The sequence below is a fragment of the Calonectris borealis genome, chromosome 3 (assembly GCF_964195595.1).
Source record: "Calonectris borealis chromosome 3, bCalBor7.hap1.2, whole genome shotgun sequence".
Classification (NCBI taxonomy): domain Eukaryota; kingdom Metazoa; phylum Chordata; class Aves; order Procellariiformes; family Procellariidae; genus Calonectris; species Calonectris borealis.
This window is the reverse complement of record NC_134314.1, coordinates 27,052,868-27,071,714: the sequence shown is the minus strand read 5'-3', so window position 1 is coordinate 27,071,714 and position 18,847 is coordinate 27,052,868. Positions and strand designations below refer to the sequence as shown.

Here is an 18,847-nt window from a genome sequence, read left to right as displayed (position 1 = left end):
GCAGTGGCAGAAATAACCCCATTCAAAGAACTTCCCTTTGAGATTGAGAGACTACAAAAGCTGAATAAATAAAATGTTCTTGACAGCAGCTAAGTATGATTTCTTGTCACTAAGGGTAAACTAGGGAGAATCTGATGTAGTTGTAAAGTATACATAGTACTGCGTGGTTTTACAAGGTGTTAAGTTGGATATGGTCTATTTTGTACCATCTCTTTTTTATTTAAGACCAATAAAAGAAGTACAGCCTTACCGTTCAGTCATTATATGAACTTGTTCAAAAAATATATTAAATTCCTTTTTAAGGAATACCATTTTACTATTCTCCATTCTTGTAACCAGTGGTCAAATTCGGTAGTCTTGTTATCATCAAAGGGAGAATGAAAACAAGGCTGGCAGGTGCTATATCTTCTTGATAACCGACTAGAAGAAAACATGTATTCCCCACCTATTTTCTGTAAGGTAGTTTACAGTACGCTCATAGTGGTTCAGGGTTACACTCCCATCTAAGTTATCCTCTGATCTATGAATATGTAAACTGCAAAGAAGGAGAGAGGCTTTTAATCTATTTTTTTTTTTAAATCTGTGTCTTTTAACAGTTTTGAGGTGGTTGATCACCCTCTGCATTTTTAAAATGCATAAAGTGTCAGTTTAGGAAGTTTAGAGGGTAAGGTCTGCTACTAGAAATGCATCTTGTGTTTGACGCTGCTCTCAGCAAATTTCACCGAAAGTTGCAAAGAAGTTATATTTTCCAGTGGCCTATGTGTGGTGGAGCTTTGACATCATTAATGGCTTCTGCACATAACATTTCTTTACCATCTTTTTCTGTGTCCTGGCCTCTAATACAGGCAAAACTGGAATTTTTTTTTTTAATAGAAGTTACAGTAGACACGAAGATACTTATTTGTCGCAGTTTTGCAGGATCAAACAAAGGTGTCTTGAAATGTTCTTTCAAACTGGATTAGCTGTCATGTAAAACAAATGTTACATCTACAATAATTTCTAACTGTTGTTCTAAGAAGTAGGTTCCTGGCTTATTTCCTGAAGGTGCATTGCTGACCCGTGTGTATTGTAGATGTTAACTCAGTTTTCTTTGGTTCTGGCAAGTGCTTGTATATTTAGCCTTACAGTGGAAGCATTGTAGTCTGAAATCTTTTAATGAACATGGAAATGGTGTGGAAAGAAGCTTGTGATATAAACGCTGCTAACAGAGGGGGCAGGTTGTCCGAGAATTGGGGGGTTGGGGGGAACCCCCACAAAAAAACCCACCCAAAACCCACCAAACAAAAAAAGCCCTTACAATTCTTGGTATTTAAATCATTTTATTATATCATTGATTCTAAATCTAGGAAGACTCTGCTTGTGCTATGATTATAGAAATTGTGATAGCAATTGTACTTCTTCCAACAGGTAACATTCCAGGCTTGCAGCATTTCTGAAGCAAGGTATCTCTATGATCAGCTAGCCACGATCTGTCCCATTGTGGTAAGTAATGGACTTCTAGTACATCAACTCTTCATTGTGCAAAAGCCACTACATGTAAAAAAAAAAAAAAAAACCTAAACTAAAAAAAAAAACTTGAATGCTACTCACAAATTTGGTACTCTGGGAAGAGTGTCAGTCTCTTGCTAGGCTGTCACATGAGCAGTGCGATTTATTTAATATCCAAATGACACCACAAGCCAGATGATGTTTCTTCTCCTCTGCCCTCCGTCCCGCATGCACGGACTCTTGTTGAATAGTTCTAGAAATACATTTGGGGCAGTTTTTCATGGAAACAAGACGAGCTTACTCCTTAAAAACAATTTTTAATTTTTCAACTCTGGTCTGGTGTTACAGAGGGTTTCGGCTTATATTGTTTAAATCTGTCCCTTTTGTAAGCATGTGGTCATAAACAGGTGTTTATAACAGGTGTTATAAAAATAAAGTATTGGTTTGGTCTAGGTGATGAGCAGATCATGCTCCGAGTGAGATATGTTCCAGCTGTGTTGCTAAGGTGCTTGGCCAAACAAAAATAAACAAAATAAAACGATTGCCAGGTGAACTTTTGGGGTTTGGAAGTGTGTGAGTGGAATATTTGCTGATTTGTCACAAAATTGCTTCTGCCTGTATCATCTTTGTGTTCCTTAAATGCTGATCTGTAGAGGTAATAAATTTGGAGAGTGTCAGATGCCACTTCAATAATACTAACCCTTCATCTAGGCATTTTCTGAAGATACCAGTTGAGAGATTTGTGGTTGTATGGGCTTTGGCCGTAGATTAAACTGAAGTATATCGTTCAGTTGCTTCTGGACCAGCAAGTTTCCCTTTCCGGTGGGGTTGTATTTTGCTTTTGGTTCCTTGGCTTGTCCTTTGTTTTCATATCAGGCTGTTTTATTTTAGATGGCATTGAGTGCTGCATCTCCATTCTACAGAGGCTATGTGTCTGATATTGACTGTCGCTGGGGAGTAATCTCTGCATCTGTAGATGATCGAACGCGAGAAGAGAGGGGGCTAGAGGTAAGTAATGTTAGGTAGTAGGTGTCTGGTTTTTTTCAGGCAAAAAAGTTAAATTTCCTTTAGTATCAAATTCATCAGAATCCTTAACGAGGGAACATGGCAGTCTTTGTAGTAGATATAGGAGAGATGGTGTAAACATTCGCCTTGGTTGTACAGTTTATATTAGCAAATACATATTTTTAGTTAGGTATGGAATCCCAGTAGAACTCCACTCACTTCTCTACAGCTTGCTGAAAAGGTGCCCCTGTGCTTGAGCCCAAAAAGCAAAAATTGCTTTGGATTAAATAGCGGGTGCTGCCAAGTAATCCGGTAGTATAAACTAGAACTATGTGAAAAGAGCCAGTTGTCAGAACTTGAACTTAAGGAGCTTCTCTAAGCAGGAATTGGCATTCAAGGCACTTACAAAATTATAGAAAATAAAAAAAATAATTTAAAAAAATCTACTTGAAATATTTCTTAAACTACCCATTTTAAGAGCTTCTCTAACAATGTGTGCATAGTGAAACTGTGTTAGTATGTGTTGCAACAGCTGTAATAGTGCTTTCCAGGTACTTGGGGTCATGGTATATTATGTCAGGAAAATGTTTCCACTTTTAGAGAATTCTAGTCAATGTGTGATGACTGTTTTTTCACTCAGATACATACATCTACAAACAAAATAGTCATAATTCCAGGATCGCTTTCTATTAAGCCTATTTAAGACTCATGCTTTGAATAATTTTAATTGAGGCTCTAGGGTTTTTTAAACAGGATAATAATTCTCACATAAGTGTCATTAGTGAGCAAAACTTAGGTAACATTGTTAACAAGCTGTTAAAATATTGTATTCTTAAATTATATAGCCACTGAAGAACAACCATTATAGAATCAGTAAATCCAGATATGATTCCATAGACAGTTATCTATCTGAATGTGGTGAGAAATACAATGACATTGATTTGACAATAGACAAAGATATCTACGAGCACCTAATAAAGGAAGGTAAGTGTTTGCTTCATTATGAGCAGGTTAAGAATTATGCTTGCAGTGTGTGGGGATATTTTACATTTTCGCTCTTGTTTGTTTCAATCATTGTGCATCCCTTAGAGTGACTCCTGCTCAGGAAGTATCTGTGTAGCGTGGTCTTGAGAGTTTTTTAAAGTATTTGTTTGTAACGGAAGCTGTCCCCAATTCCAGCTTGAGAAGCTCAGTGTTTGATGCGTTGATGTTTTATCTTCGTGGAGGGAGCAGAACTGCTTTAGGAAACATGGCACAGAGGTGCATCAGAAAACAGGAAGAACAGCAGCCACACCAGTATTCTGCTGCCATTTCCAAACAAGAACCTGTTCTTTTTTGTTTGTTTTTTTTTTTCCTTCTCTTTAATCATTTCCTTCCTTCCCAAAGTCGTCATTTAAACTTTAACAGGATGTGGTGGGTTGAGGTAGCATTGCAGAGTTGGATGTTTTCACTCTTGTAAAACAAATCGTTTCCTAGAGCCTGCTTTGCTATGTGTGAATTGTTTGTTTGAATTTTCATTTTGTAGGTATTGACCACCTTTTGGCACAGCATATTGCACACTTGTTCATTCGAGACCCATTGACTTTGTTTGAGGAGAAAATACATCTAGATGATGCAAATGAATCCGACCATTTTGAGGTTGTGTCTGATTTAGAGGAATTTAATAAATATATACATGAAATTGCTTATTCTTCATAGTACTGCTTAATTGGAGGATGGCTATATTAGCTAAGAATTTTTTTTTCCTGAATTTTTCACTTCAACTAGTTCTTCAGCATATGACTTTGCAGTTAAGCACATTTATTTCTTTGGTTTATCACTTATTTAGGAGAAGGTGGTGGCTTATACTTTAAACGCAGTACAATATGGAGAGCCCAAACAGTAGCTATGTATATAAGTGTTATGGGGAACTGTCTTATTTTTATGGCTTCCTAAAAACTGTTTTGCGTGACACCTTTAAATGTCTCTCTTATACAGCTTTATGAAATAATAGCTATGGTAATATTAGGCATTTTTAGTTTGGGATGCATCAAACCCTCATAAAAATAAGTCCGCTAAATCTCAGCCCCCTAGTATCTTATACATAATCCTCAAACAAAGTAGCACGAGAAAGCGTAACGTATTTGCTGCTACGATGGGTAGTTATATTGTGGTTTATAGGAAGTCGTGCCACTTAGTTTGGAACCTCTTCTTAACTTTATGGGCTGCTCCAGGGAAGATATTAGGACTCTAGTTATCTGCTTATTTTTCTTTGATTGTGTTATAGAATGATGCATATCTTGATTGTGACAGATTATTTCATGTGCTTTGCAGAATATTCAGTCTACAAACTGGCAGACAATGAGGTTTAAGCCACCTCCTCCAAATTCAGATATTGGATGGAGAGTGGAATTCAGACCTATGGAGGTAAGGAAGACATCAGTATGCACAAAAGCACATTTCCTTTTAAGTGGAAAAGTACCAGGCATTCTGCCATCCAGTATCAAACCCTTATTACTTATGCTGTGTTTTCTCCCCTTTGAATTGCGAGACGCGAGTGAAGTGGACAGCAGTGTTTAATCAGACATCGACTGTGGGAATGTAACTGACAGGAGAATTCACTGCAGCACAGCAAAGCATGCTAATGGATTTGGGGTGTTGGGGAGAGGAATTAGGCTTGTATTAAAGCAACAGTAAACAAAGCCCCATTTAGCTTCTAGGGACTGTATTTCTCCAGTACTTTTCCTGGTACTGAACAATTCCACTGTCATTGTTTTGTTTTTCACAAGTGCTTTTATTTTATAGCTGTCTTATTTCGGAGCTCTCTGAATTTAATCCCTTTAAAGTGGAAATTTTAAAGCTATTATACGTTTGTAATTACACAGAGAGCCTGAAGGTGCAGGTTATTAGATAGTCTTTTGAAACACAAGTGTGTTTTGGCATTGGATTAAAGAGTCAAGTCTGACGTATGTCCATGCATTGTGCATTTCATGCACATTGATCATCATTGCTGATGATTCCAGCTTGTGCATCATCTCTGCTAGTAGAGTGTATGTCAATACAAGTACCAACATGAACGTTCAAGTGAAACTGTTTTAAACTCTCCCAGATGTTACCTACTTCCATGAGTGTGTTCCCACTAAAGTAATTTAATCTCTAATCCTTTTGTGTCTAGGTCCAGTTAACAGACTTTGAAAACTCTGCATATGTTGTGTTCGTGGTGTTGCTAACCAGAGTGATTCTGTCATATAAACTGGATTTTCTCATTCCTTTGTCCAAGGTAGGTGTGAAAGATCAGACCTGTTAGAGCTAAATGCAACATATTTGTATCAAGTCTGATTTTTATCCTCTGCAAGCTAGAAACTAATATTTGTGGACTTACAGAACAGTCATTTTTATCTTTCAGTCAGTTTTCATCTGTACAGGTACTTTAAATCAATTTCAACTCAACAATATTAAACAAATATTTTACTGCTGTGTCATGGAATGAAGTTTATAGTCGAATACTGTGGGAATTTTTGTGGTGCCTAACAGTGTCTGACTGCTGCAGAAATGTTGAGAAATACAATTGTCACAAGACTGTTTTGGGACTGGGAAGGGGCATGTTTCCACCATTTTGCATGTGGGGAAAATAACCTGTGGAGGTCAAAATAAAAACTTTAGATATTTATTGTTACATGGCTGTTGCCTATGTCTCATGTTCTTATTCTCTGTTTTATTTGTATCTGGTGGAGAGGGAAAGGAGGAGTTCAGCATGCTTAATGTTACACAGTATTTGAGTGAAAACAGATACTGCTGGTTCTGGTCACAATGTGACTTGTCTTTAGACAGACCAGCCATGCAAAATGTGCGTTTTCCTTAATCTTGTCCTCACAATTGTTGAACTGTTTTGGGTGAAACTGTCCTTGGATGTCTTCTTTCTGAGGCACCTGACCAGAAAATGTCTTTTTAAATGGATAGTCCTGCAATGTTACACGTAACTTTAAAAAAAGGTCTTGTAGTGCAGAAGGTTTTGACAGACTGTGTACTAGAAAATACTGCCAGCGCTGGCTACAGCATAGCAGTAGTATCCTGCGGCTTTTCTTAGTGTTTTTAATTAAAATGGAGAAAAATACAGAAATTGTAAATTAACAGTAATTAAACCATACAGCTGGTATGATTCCTAAAAGGAGAAATTCTCTTCCTGATGTCAGGGAGTTCAGACTTCATAAATAATGCAGTAATTTGGGACTTACAGTGCATAATTACATTGTTATTTGGCATGTTTCAAAAGCGCAAAATTTTTAACTAATGAATACCAGTTAAGACTGAAAAAGAGATCAGGTGCTGAAAGAACCTGAGCAGAATTGGGGGGCTGGGGCGGGCATAAAATTGCTTGAGCTTGCCAAGCAATTTGGCAGGTAATGCAACACAGAATTGCACAACCATTGGTAAGCCTGCCTCTTTCAAGTAAAATAATACAGGTTTATGGGGCTAATCTCATGCTAATCTTTGCTGCCTGATTGAGTGCGGTTGTAATCCCGTCAGCTAGGGCTGGAGTTCTTTCAAACTTTCAAAACAGCCTGTTGTGTAAATAGGTTTCATAATATAAAATGAACAAAAACAGACTTCTGAAAACAAAGCTTTGAAAGGTAAGGAGTGATGATTTTGCGTTGCCTTTAATTAAAGGTCAAACCAAGAATTCAGCAAATAATATCCCTTCTTCTGAAGACAATACAGTAAAGCTAATGTCCAAAAGCTGTGCGATGTTAATTCCCTGAGAACATACCAACCAAACAACTTGGACAAAATCTTCTGTCCAGAAAGACAGAGCAATGCTTATGTCATTTGCAGAGTGCATGACCAGTGCTTTGTAGTTTGTAGACTTTTTGAGAAGCCTGCAATTTAGAACTTCCTTACTAGCAGTCTAAGTTTAACTATCTAACAGATGTTTGGGTATGGAATAGGTACCCATACCTATGGAATAGATTCCCATAGAAAGTTACTGGAATTCTATTTCTGAAAGTTTGTTTAATATAGTGATAACTCTCTTAAATATTTCAATGATTTTGTTAATAAAAGCAGCAAACTATGGCTAAGGAAATGGCAAATTTTTTCTTCTGCACTCATTTAAATTGCTTCTAAATATGCAAAGAAGTCTGCCAGATGGGATGCAACCTGTTAATCGCAGCTGTTCCTGTGTTTTCATCCAAACTTAAAAGATTAGCGTAGCATGTTCTAACATAATACCTTTTCTGCTGGAGACCTAATGTCGTAGAATGTCATCTGTTTGTGGTCTTGCCTGGGATCCCTGAAGAATGAAATAAAACTTCTCTCCACAGCTTGGCCTTGTGTGACAAAATAATAAGAAATATAGTAGATGTTTCAACTAACGAGACCAAAAGGTGAGGGTTTGGGAGAATCCTAATTTTCTAAAATGTCGCAAATCTCTGCAATACTTCTTTTGCCAGGTGGATGAAAACATGAAGATGGCCCAGAAAAGAGATGCTGTCCGGCAGGGAATGTTTTACTTCAGAAAAGATATTTGCAAAGGTATCACAACAAGCAATCTGATTAACACTGTTGTGGATGTTTAGTGCCATCTCTTGCCTTCTAACTGTTTTTTCCTTTTCTTTTGTCATTCATGAAGGTGGAAACGCTGTTGTGGATGGATGTGGCCCTGCACAGAATGGGACAGGCACCGACGCAGAAGAGTACACCTTAATGAGCATTGATACAATTATCAATGGGAAGGTCATAGCCTCTTGTACCTGGACCACACAACTTTCCCTTCATTCCGCTCTCCCAGAAACCAGATCGACCGTGTTTTATGCTGACTCTGTTCTCTTACACAGGAAGGAGTCTTTCCTGGTTTGATCCCAATTTTGAATTCCTATCTTGAAAACATGGAAGTGGATGTGGACACAAGGTGCACCATCCTAAACTACCTGAAGCTAATAAAAAAGAGAGCATCTGGTATGTTTGACACTTTTGGACATTGATTCTCCTGGCGTTTTTCTGCTCAGACAGTAATTGGGCTGTTGTCTAGTTTTCGGTTGGGTAAAACTGGTGGCTGCTGTGGCTCTCTGGTTAAGTGTTGAATCATAGGAGCAAAGGACTGGAGTGTGTTCTCTGGCTTAAAACTGGTCCTGTCTAATTCTGATTATAAATGTTTTGTGATCCATTTTAGAACTTTAATTAGGACTAATTGGTACAGTTACAGCTTAGAGGGTAGTGTATCTCCAATCCAAGATTTCTCTTCTCAGCACCACTTACTGCTGCTTTTGCCAACGTATTGTCCACTTTGTGGTAGTTTGCACATATACTAATCCCCTTTTCCTGTCACTTGAGGGTTGTAAGAGTATGTGAGGCTGGGTCTGATAGCCTGGTGTTATTGGTGTGACTCCAAAGCGTGCTGCTTCAAAACATTCATAAGTCTAAATTCTGGTATGCTAGAGCATGGGACCTAGCCTTTAGCTCCCTGATCAGAAAGCCCTTCTGTAAGTAGCAAAACTCCTTCAAGGCAGAGTAAACCAGGCTCTTCCCCTGTCTTCCCCATGTTGCATTGTTTTCGAAGTATAATGACTCTTTATGCTCCTTTTTAAAATGCAGCAGTAGAACGAGTAAAAGATGCCGGCTAAATTTTAATTCAGAACTGAGCGCGTGCAGCACAGTCTGCAGCAGCTTTATACCTTTCTATGTGCAAATCCCTTGTATGCCTGCCTTGCTATAAATTTAGCTAGACACTTAATTTCAGTCTCTTAAGTCAAGAACCCCCCCCCTCCCCCCCCCCCCCCCAATTTTAAACTGAGTGTTGCATTCCTTTTTAATTCTTGAAAATTGCTGTAGAAGCTTCCAGGTAAAGACCTCTTTAAAGCTGAGGTGGAAATCAGGACTTTCTCTTGTCTGGTAGTTCAGTACTTCAGCAGTACTTCAGAATGGGAACAAGTTTTAATTAATTACAGTTTTCACTGTAAATGTTCTTTCCTAAGGCTGCTTGTTTGTAGGAGACTTCTGTCCCTCAGGTAACATAGACAGGGATTTGATGCTTGGCTTAACTGAGGGAGAGAAGAGCAACTGGCAGGAAGAAAATGTCTGAGGCATATCAGCCCTCAAAATAGCAATGCTTTCAAAATATTCCGTTGTTTGTTGTTGGTTTTTTTCCCTTCAGAACAATGCTGTTGAAAAAACAAGGAATGCGTAAGTCTTATAGATGTTTTTTCCCAAGAGCTAATGACCTGGGCTCGACCCCCTGCAGCAGGTGTTCCCCTTCCAAAGAACAGCTTTGCTACCTGGTACGAAGTTGCAGGCATTGCAAAAGTCAGCTCATGTATTTACACAGACCTCAAAGGTGTGAGAGTGAGGTAGATAGAGTCTAGGGTTTGTATCTTAACTCTGATGAACTGAAATGATTTCTAAATGATGCTTCTTAAGAACCAGAATGCACAGAATAAAAAGCATTAGGCATTGTATTACTGTGCCATGATGTTTCTCAATTATGAGCTTTGGATTATTCCAGTTTACTCTCAATTTTAAATGAAATGTTCCTGAACTGCAGCCTGTCTAGCATCAGACATGTCCACAAAGAGTGGCCATTTTTCAGATTTCTCTCCTGAAATGGTGAACACAGAGCACTCGTGAGAGTTAAGCACGGGCACCTTAGCTGCTGTGGCTTTAACCTTGCCCTGACATAGTTTGTGCTTCAGTCGCATCTTCTCTTGCAGCACAGCTAGGTATTGCCCTCCCGGTCTCTGTCTAGCTGGTGTGTGACTGCCACCACTCAGTGAGACTACAGATTTGCTAGGCAAGCAGCAGCTGCAGAGCACCACCAAATATTAACGAAAGCAGTATTAAGATAGCAGCATTAAGTGATCCTTGTCCTGGCGCGCTCTCCCGGTTCCTGGCTGTCTGGAGCGTAGGTGCTCTCTCGGCCGAAGGTAGTGCAGTGCTTGTGGTGCTTGATGACCATTCGCAAATGTTTCCCATAAAGTCATACAATAAGAAATGCCATGATTTTATTATATGCTCTTTGAAAAATATAATTCCTGTAGTTTTGCATGTTTAAACGCTCTTCCCAGTTATTTCATGATATGCCTTTTAGTTCCTGTGTTGTACGATAATGTTTCTCTACTCACTTCTCATCAACGTTCATAATTTTGCAAACTTCTCAAGTATATTGTTGCTTCCGAACTTGCAATTCCCTTTGTCTTGTCCCTCCTCACTTGGAAGTTGCCTCACACCTTTTGTCAGTCCGTGGTGCGTTTTCTGGATACTCGTATGTTCTTTGAGAGCTGCACGCTGTGTTGCTGCAGATGTACGCCGGCACAAAGGGTGGGGGGCGAGGGGGCTGCCTGGCCGCTAGGCGTCTGTGTTGGTGCGAGCCGGACTGCTCTCCCCTCTCCTCCCGCGCTGATGGCTTCCAGCGGCTTCTGGTCCAAAAATGTGTCGCTTTTTATGCTCCGCTCGTTTCCCGGCCCCATGATTTTCTTGCAGGCCCCCTGCTTCTCGTTGGTTTGAGAAAGTTTTCGTGTGAGTTCTTAGTGCCTTCAACAAATAATGCCTCTTGAGTAGTTTTTTTTCTGCCCTCTTTTTGTATAGAAGTGTAAATTCTGGCCTCATTTCTTTAAAACATGACTTCTGGTTTTTGAGGGATGTTTTTGTTTCTAATAACTTTTTTTAGTCTGCCTTTCTTTCCTGTACTTTTTGCAATTTTTCTGATTTGCGTTTCTGTACCTCTGTCCAAAACCACTGATAGGGTATCTTTAAACAGCCTTGGATGCTTTTTTCTTTTTATTTGTGTGTTCCTCCTTGCTTTCCTTAACTTGAGTCCTCTTGCTTTTTATAATATTCTTAAACCAAAGATTTCTATAGTGGAAGCTCTTGACTCTTTCCACTCTTACAAGGAAGCTGAGGTTCCAGTAGCTAGCAATGAAAGTTTTGCTAGGCTCTTCGAGCATCCCATCAGCCTACCTTAACGTCTTACTGTCAGAGTTACCTTAAGCTTGTACTAGTTAAGGTTTGCTTGCATTTGCTGCATTCAGGAGCAAAATTCAGTAGCCTAAACACTAGTGTCCAGCTGGCTTCCAGCTGCTACTTCATAGGGATGCAGGGCTCCTGCATAGAAGTGTTGGGGACCCTTAGGCACCTGCTGACTGCCCCATGGACTGCGTAGTGAAGCAGAGGCAATGTGTACAAACCAGGAGTTGGTATAATCGGGAACCTGTCTGTTTTTTGCTAGGGGAGCTGCCAGAGGGAGAAAGAATAGTAAGTCAAGGTAGGCAGAGCAAAGCTAGCAGCTGGCGGATCAACTACAAATTTATTTTTTATATATATATATATATAGTTGTTGTAGAGGTGTCTGTTGGTTCGTCTCAGCCAGATTCTCTGTTAAATGACATGTTTAAGACCTCTTGCTATACAATCTGCTGGTAACACCTGTTTCTGTAGCCACTTCTCTCTGCACTCTTGTTACGACATCTGGAAGTTTGAAGATCGCACCAGATGAGTGGGTTTTAGACTACCAGTAATGTGTCAGCTTAATTATGCCTGCAGTTTAGCCATATTTAAAAAAAAAAGTATAGGAATGTGTTTCTCATGAAAGCATGGACTATTCATTAATTGTGTATATAGTGCATAGAACTTTAGGTGTTGTACTGCTAAACTAGATGTATAAACTGAAATTTGACTTGCCCTTGTCCACAGGAGAATTAATGACAGTCGCTCGATGGATGAGGGAATTTATCGCACAGCATCCAGACTACAAGCAAGATAGCGTGATAACTGATGAAATGAATTATAGCCTTATTTGGAAATGCAACCAAATCGCACAAGGCCAGGCAGAGTGTCCTGAACTATTGGGGGTAGGATTTAATAAGAAACAAAGTGGAAACAAAACTGGCTCTTTGTAATGAATGAATGTTTCTTAAATAATAAAGTTTAAGCCTTTTAGCAAAGCACTAGCGAAGATACTGTGAATCTGGTACAGTTTCATGGTGTGAAGACCAAAACAGGGATACTGCACTATAAAATGGGCCAATCTGCCTAAATATTCATTTAAGGCATCCTAAAATGGGCATATTCTTATTGTTGAGGTTTATACAATATACATGTAAATAGTAAAATATTTTTATGATTAACATCAATGTATTTTAATAACATTGTATCTAAAGTTATTGTGAATTAGCTTGTAACTTTTTTATGCTTATTCTAGAAAGAAAAATCATCCTGAACACCTTTGTAAATGTAATGGTACTTGTATATTATATGCATTCCAGTTACTGAATGTTTACTGTAATTTTTTTAACCTGGAATGTGCTAAGTAATCTACCTTATTGTGTAAGAAAAAAAAAAAAATCTGCTGGACCTACCTGAATCACAGGTACTTCTTCCTTCCATTTGGGTTTTGAAAGTATGTAAAAACAGATAAATGCATGTGCATCCCACTTGTTAATCTTTACAGCAGTTTCTCAGTTGCCACAAGACCTGCATCCACTCATAAACTGTAAAACTCAGAGGAACAGATCTGTCTTCAGATAACGCAAGTCTACAGATGCGTCGTTATTTTTTTCCCCTCTGAAGTAAATTTGTACGCTATTGCAGTTCAGAAATTTGCCTGATGATTTAACAAAAAAGCAGTAATGGGAGACGTGGTGAAAGAGGAGGAAATGAGAGCTGAACATAAAGCTCTTTACAAAGGAACCAGAGAGACCAGCTCTGGACTTCAGTGCTCCTTAACTGCTCTTTCTCCTGCATCGCTGCTGTTCCCTCAGACAACAATGGCTGCAGCACAAACCAAACACCTGTCCATTCTTCCTAAAGGTTGAGTTTCTCATTTGTCATTCATTATTATAAATATTTTTGTCCGCATGTTTATTTCCTATAAGGTACTTTATGTAGATAGCTGAGGTACCTACGTAGCTGTAGGTATGGACAACTTAATCCCCTCTAGAAAATAGTTATATAGAAGTCATGGAATGCACTAATCCTTTGAATTGGGAGCCAGTGCTGGGAGTGACTGTAAAGTATTTAAAATTTAGCTGTTGCAACTGTAAATAAAGCAAACTTAAGGGGCCTTTTTGGTTTAGCTTCTTAACTGACTTCTAGAAGTGAATTGCATTATGGGTAGATTATGCAAAGTTTAATGCAAGCATATATAAATACCTAAGGTGTAATGATTTTTTTTAAAAAGAACTAATGGAGGAACTGCAATGAAGAGGTGCACTAAGAAGAAGCTTTTATGTACTGACATTAGACTTTGTTCTGTGTTCACAGATGCGCTTTAGAGAATAAAAAGAATGCTTTTTTTTCTGCGGTGGTGAATTTGTTTTACTCAAGATGTAGGCATATGCTAATTTAGTTTCTGTAACAAGGAAATAAAAATAAAATTTGCAGTACGTGTTGGTCACTTGAATGACTTGAACCCACATTTTCAGATTCCCAAAAGGAGGAGTTGCGTACCTGGCAAGTACAGCTCATCTTAGCCAGACTCACCTTGTTCACAGTGAAACTTCTCGGGACTAATGGCAAATGGTCTGCTGCCCCTGCGACACAGAAGTCCTTGCCATTGTCACGGTAGCGTCTGTCTGATTGCACAGCATCAGGTGCTATGCTTGCAAGACCCCCAAAAAAAGTTAGAATGCTTTCTTGCTGGTACTGCATCAACACGTGTCCTTTTTCCCTCTCAATTGACACTAAATCACTCTTCTGGCCTAGTAGGTGGCTACTGTCCTGTAAGTGAGAGCAACTTTTGTCATGATGCCTAAAAGCTGTGGCTTTTATGAGTTCTTGTATGCATGTTTTCAGAAAGGATGAGAAAGATCAAGCACAGGGCTGCTGCTTGTTTGTTGAGGTGTCCATGGTTGCGGTATCTAAGCAGCTTACGTTCCATAGATGAAGAGTTAAGGCATGTGCTTCAGCCTGTTCCCGATGGTGTGGCACGGTGTAGGCCCTCGCAGGGCAAACCAGAATTGCTGCGGGGGGGGGCAAGCTTTGCTGCTAGTTTTGAGTGTACCTTAGAGGTTGTTGTGTGGTATCTGCTCCCACTCCGAGGTGGAGAAGCAAGCCCTAGGCCAAGCCTCAAGCTCTGGCTGACCTTTTGCCGAGAGCATGAGAAACTCCCTTGGGCTATGAATTCAGGATTTTTGGTCCTGCAGACATGAAGTGCTTTCATGGAAATAATGACCTTTCCAACAGCCACCTGAGCAAAGGGAGGGGAAGAAGCACCTGAGGTGAAACGCGATTGATTCCTTGCCCAGAGACCTTAGTTACGCATCAGTCATGGCGCTTCCCGTGATCACTAATGTGTTGGCCCCAGTTCAGCCTCGGTAATTTGCTTCATGCCTTCCACTCAGTTTTCAGCTAGAAGATGCTGTTGTGATTTCCAGAGGTCTCGATGCTATAAACGGTACTCTGGTGCCCAGTTTTCTCCTGAGAGTCAAACTACTTGTGTACAGGTGTCTTTATTTCTGGATTGTTTTAGCTATGCTTTTATCATGGCCTAAATCTTCAAAACGTGGCCCCTTTTGTGTGTGCACAGAGCTCTGCAAGCAGTTTCCCGTTCTGGGAGTGGTGCATCAAGAGCTTTGTACAATACTTTGGTCCTGCAAAAGCAACCTGACCTCTGTGAAACCAGCATCATGCAGCTTGCAGAAGCTGCACTGAGGTTTCTTGAAAAATGACCTCATCTTCTGTTTGCAGATATTTTGTTTACTATTTTTAAGTGGATTATATTCAGTGTGCTGATACGGTTTTGCAGCAAATTTGAGAGAGACCTCCTGCTACATGGGAAGCTGTTCACAGGAGCAGTGACAGCTGAGGTTATTTCAGCAGCTATCTGGATGGTGTGGGCTGGGTTTCAGCAGGAAAGGATTGCTGCAATCCCTTCCCAAGAGCCAGGCCCTTCCTTCTAACTGCGACTTAAGGATAAACAGCAACACATATGTATCCAAAAAATACGCTAGTAAGGATGTTCTCTAGTCCAGGAGAGCAGATGAGGGGACAGAAATGCAATGGTTCCCCTTGCAGCAGCGGGTTTCAGAAGATGGCTGTTGACTGTAATGCTGAGCACTGCAAGAACCTGCGCTCTACAAGCGAACGGAAGCAAGAATGTGCCAGCTGAGCATTATAGCAGAAACCCTGGGTCTCAAGGTCTGAAGGACCTGGTGCTTCGTTGGAATTTTCTTGAAGCCACTTTGGGGAGAAACAAACATTTGTAAACGGTGACCTTTGCGATGAGCGTTACTTGTACCCTGACAGAGGAGGGGGACGGTGCGGCTCCTGCGGTGGGCAGCGGGCAGAGTAGCAAGTTTTGTGATTCTCATCACGTCAGCAAAACCAAACCCGTCCGCCCAGCATCGCCAGTCCTCCTGTAACCTCTTCGTTGTGCCCCTTAACCAAAGGGCAGCAGAGTGCATGCAATGGAGAGAGTTTTACAGGAATGAGATCTAGTTTAAATTAAAGGAGAGCTGATCCGCGATGTCTCTCACCTGTAACTCTGAACCACTAACACTGAAAGGAGTCGAGGGCCCCATTTCAAATACTTGCCAAAAAAAGAAAGATGTGAAGGGATTAATAACCTAGGTTTGAGTCCTCTCTTTCTCTGTGTGGTGGGTTGACCCTGGCCAGCAGCTGAGCACCCACAGCACCCACTCGCTTGCTCCCTCCCAGTGGGACAGGGGAGAGTAGGAAGAGCAAAAGCAAGAAAATTTGCTTGGGGTTGGGATAAGGGAAGGAAAGAGGAAAAGAGCAAGTGATGCAAAGGCAACCCCTCACTGCCCACAAGCGGCCCGATGCCATCCCATCTCTGAGCAACAGCCGCCCGGGAAGACAAAACCCCACCTTCTTCTGCTACCCCAGTTTTACAGCAGAGCACGCCATATGCTGCGGGGCACCCCTTGGGTCAGCTGGGGTCAGCTGTCCCGGCTGTGTCCCCTCCCGACCTCTTGCCCACCCCAGCCTACTCGCTGGGGGACAGAGTGCGAAACAGCGACGGCCTTGACGCTGTGCAAGCACGGGCACAGCCCCGGTGGGTTATCGACGCTATTTTAGCCACAAGTGCAAAGCACAGCACCGCGCCGGCTGCTGCGAGGAAAGGGAAGGCCGTGCCGGCCAGCAGCAGTCCTCTGCAGCCAGGTCACTTCACAGTTCCCTCATCAATCCTCCCGCAGCCTGCACAGCGTCACTGTGAGCAAGAAGATGGGATATTGGGCTCCCCCCTCTGACTATCGTGCTTAATATTTTCTCTATCAGGATTCAGTGAGCTGCAAATTAAGAATTGAATTGCGGTGTCCTCGGCATACAGAAGATCAGTGGGAGCGGGTGCTGGCAGCCCTGGCTGCGGGCCACCCCCGGGACGGCCACCTCCTGCACCCCCCACTCCCCGGGTGAGGGGAAAGTGGCACTTAGCCTTTTCTTATGTAAAACATCATATAATCAAAATATTGTACTGACGCCAAATAAGCGAAACACCCCACAGCTTCATGAGATATCAAAGTGCTTTCCGAATTCTACGGAAGAAATCAGGAAGAAGGAAGGGGCAATGAAGCAAAGGGAAATAAAATGGCTTGTTTAAGGTTACGCAGTACCAAAGAAGTGAAAATCCCTCTGCAAGCCTCCTGAAAATCTTGTCCTTTCCAGAAACATACTGGAACCACGGGCTGACGCTGGCAGAGGTGGTGCAAGGATTTGGTGCTGGATGGGACCGGCTTCGGAGGGCCGCGAGGAGAGCCATGGCTGCTTAAAGCCTAGGCAGAGCTGGAGCTCCAGGGGCTGCAGATGGCAAATTTAGAGCAGTAATCTCCAATAAGAGCATCTGACCTAAGGATTTTCTGGTTTTGATGCAGCCTTTTCTCCCTCTTTGTGCAGTGCTCCACATAGGTAGGTATAACGGGAATTTCCATTGCTTTTTTCCATCATTTCATTTAGGAAAAATTTGAAGTGTTAACTGTATTTTCTTTTGAAGGCCACAACAATTCCTGTGTGTACTGGATAAAACAACTCAGTGAATCTCAAATCCCTGTAATTGCCACAGCGTTACTTTTACTGGCTGCTGTGGGCAGGTATCGAGATCTCCCCAGGTCTGGGCGTGCAGGCGCTTGCCGCGGTTCCTGCAGCCATGGAGCAAAGCCCTGGAGATGGCAGCAGCAGAGCTCGTACCTCTCCCTGCCGCTGGTGCTAAAACCCACAGAGCTCTGCTCTACTGCGCTCTTCCCCGGAGCCTGGAAGTTTAAGGTGACTCATGATGTTTGTCATCAAGCTGCAATGTCCCAAGGCCCTGGTCCCAGACCAGGTCTGTTCGTGCAGAGAGGGTTGGGCTGAGCACCGCCATGCATCATTTTGGCTGTGGTTCTCTCAGGGCTATGGTGTCACCAGCCAGGGCTAAGATGCTGCTCCCTGTACTTACTTTATAACACTCCTCCTCTTCCAGATATCACTGTGATTTGGTGGCAGCACAGCCCAGCTTTTCCAAACGCAGTTAGCAACGTTTCCCAGCCAGCTTGAGAGAGCTGGCTTACCACATGGTTTCCCTAATAAACAAACATTGAAATTGCAGAGGAAAAATGTTTCATTTAGAAATCTGCAATTTGTTCATATTATTTATTAGAAAATCTACTGAAGCTAACGCAAATTTTCTCCTTTTCTGCTACGTATATTTGCATACAATATAAAGTTTGCACTTCTGTGCCTTAGTGAACTTATCTCGTCTCAGGGGCAATTTCTTGGTTTCTTTAAGGTGGCCACTATATTTAGTGTTTATCCCTGGGGTCCTTCTGAACTTGAGGAGAACAGCAGCAGGTAGAGCTCTAATAAACTTCTGTGGATATGGAAAGCCAGTGAACCCCCAACCCGCAGTTTTGTAGCTAGCAGCACTCCGCAGAGCCTAGTAAAAAGGCGTTTGAAGCTAGTATTTAAAGTGGGAACACCAGATATAATAACTGTTCCCTGGAATAAGATTCTCCTAGAAAGGAGAATCTCCTTCTTACAAGATTCTCCTAGAAAGGTGAAGTTAGGAAGGCTTTGCAGGCTTCGGGGCTCTCTGTCCATTCCCTCTCAGGTAGGAGGATTCACTTTGTAAAGCAATGGGAGAAGCAAATGCAAGTTTCTACAGCTTGCCTAGCTGTAGGTCCGAGACATGCTCTCCTCCCACCACTTTGCCTGCAGCCCAAATTAAAAAGACGCCTGCAGCGCAGCTAACGATGCTGCTCAGGCAGGAGTGCCCTGTCAGGGAGCACATTTCCAGGCAGAAGCCCACCTGGTTTCTGGTAGGACTTTATCAAAGTTGACAGATGTGATATTTATTTTGACCATATTGGCAAATTATAATGGAAATTATTTCCTGAAAATGTCCCTGATTTATTTTATTTATCCCCTCCCAAATCAGCTCGGGGAGTGTAAAGGC

General features: G+C 41.5%; 1 protein-coding gene across 5 annotated transcripts in view; it reads left to right on the top strand.

The window, feature by feature from the left end:
- The window catches only part of GCLC (glutamate-cysteine ligase catalytic subunit), a 34,055-nt gene extending 20,297 nt beyond the window's left edge, over positions 1-13,758 (top strand). For all 5 annotated transcript variants that reach the window (XM_075145233.1, XM_075145231.1, XM_075145234.1 and 2 more), the window contains 10 exons: positions 1,408-1,482; positions 2,380-2,496; positions 3,339-3,477; positions 4,019-4,131; positions 4,807-4,899; positions 5,648-5,752; positions 7,923-8,004; positions 8,102-8,205; positions 8,307-8,427; positions 12,154-13,758. In XM_075145233.1, coding sequence (XP_075001334.1) covers positions 1,408-1,482; positions 2,380-2,496; positions 3,339-3,477; positions 4,019-4,131; positions 4,807-4,899; positions 5,648-5,752; positions 7,923-8,004; positions 8,102-8,205; positions 8,307-8,427; positions 12,154-12,359 — 1,155 coding nt within the window. In that variant the 3' untranslated portion in view covers positions 12,360-13,758. The remainder of the gene's footprint in view (positions 1-1,407; positions 1,483-2,379; positions 2,497-3,338; positions 3,478-4,018; positions 4,132-4,806; positions 4,900-5,647; positions 5,753-7,922; positions 8,005-8,101; positions 8,206-8,306; positions 8,428-12,153) is intronic.
- The last annotated feature ends 5,089 nt before the right edge of the window (positions 13,759-18,847 follow it).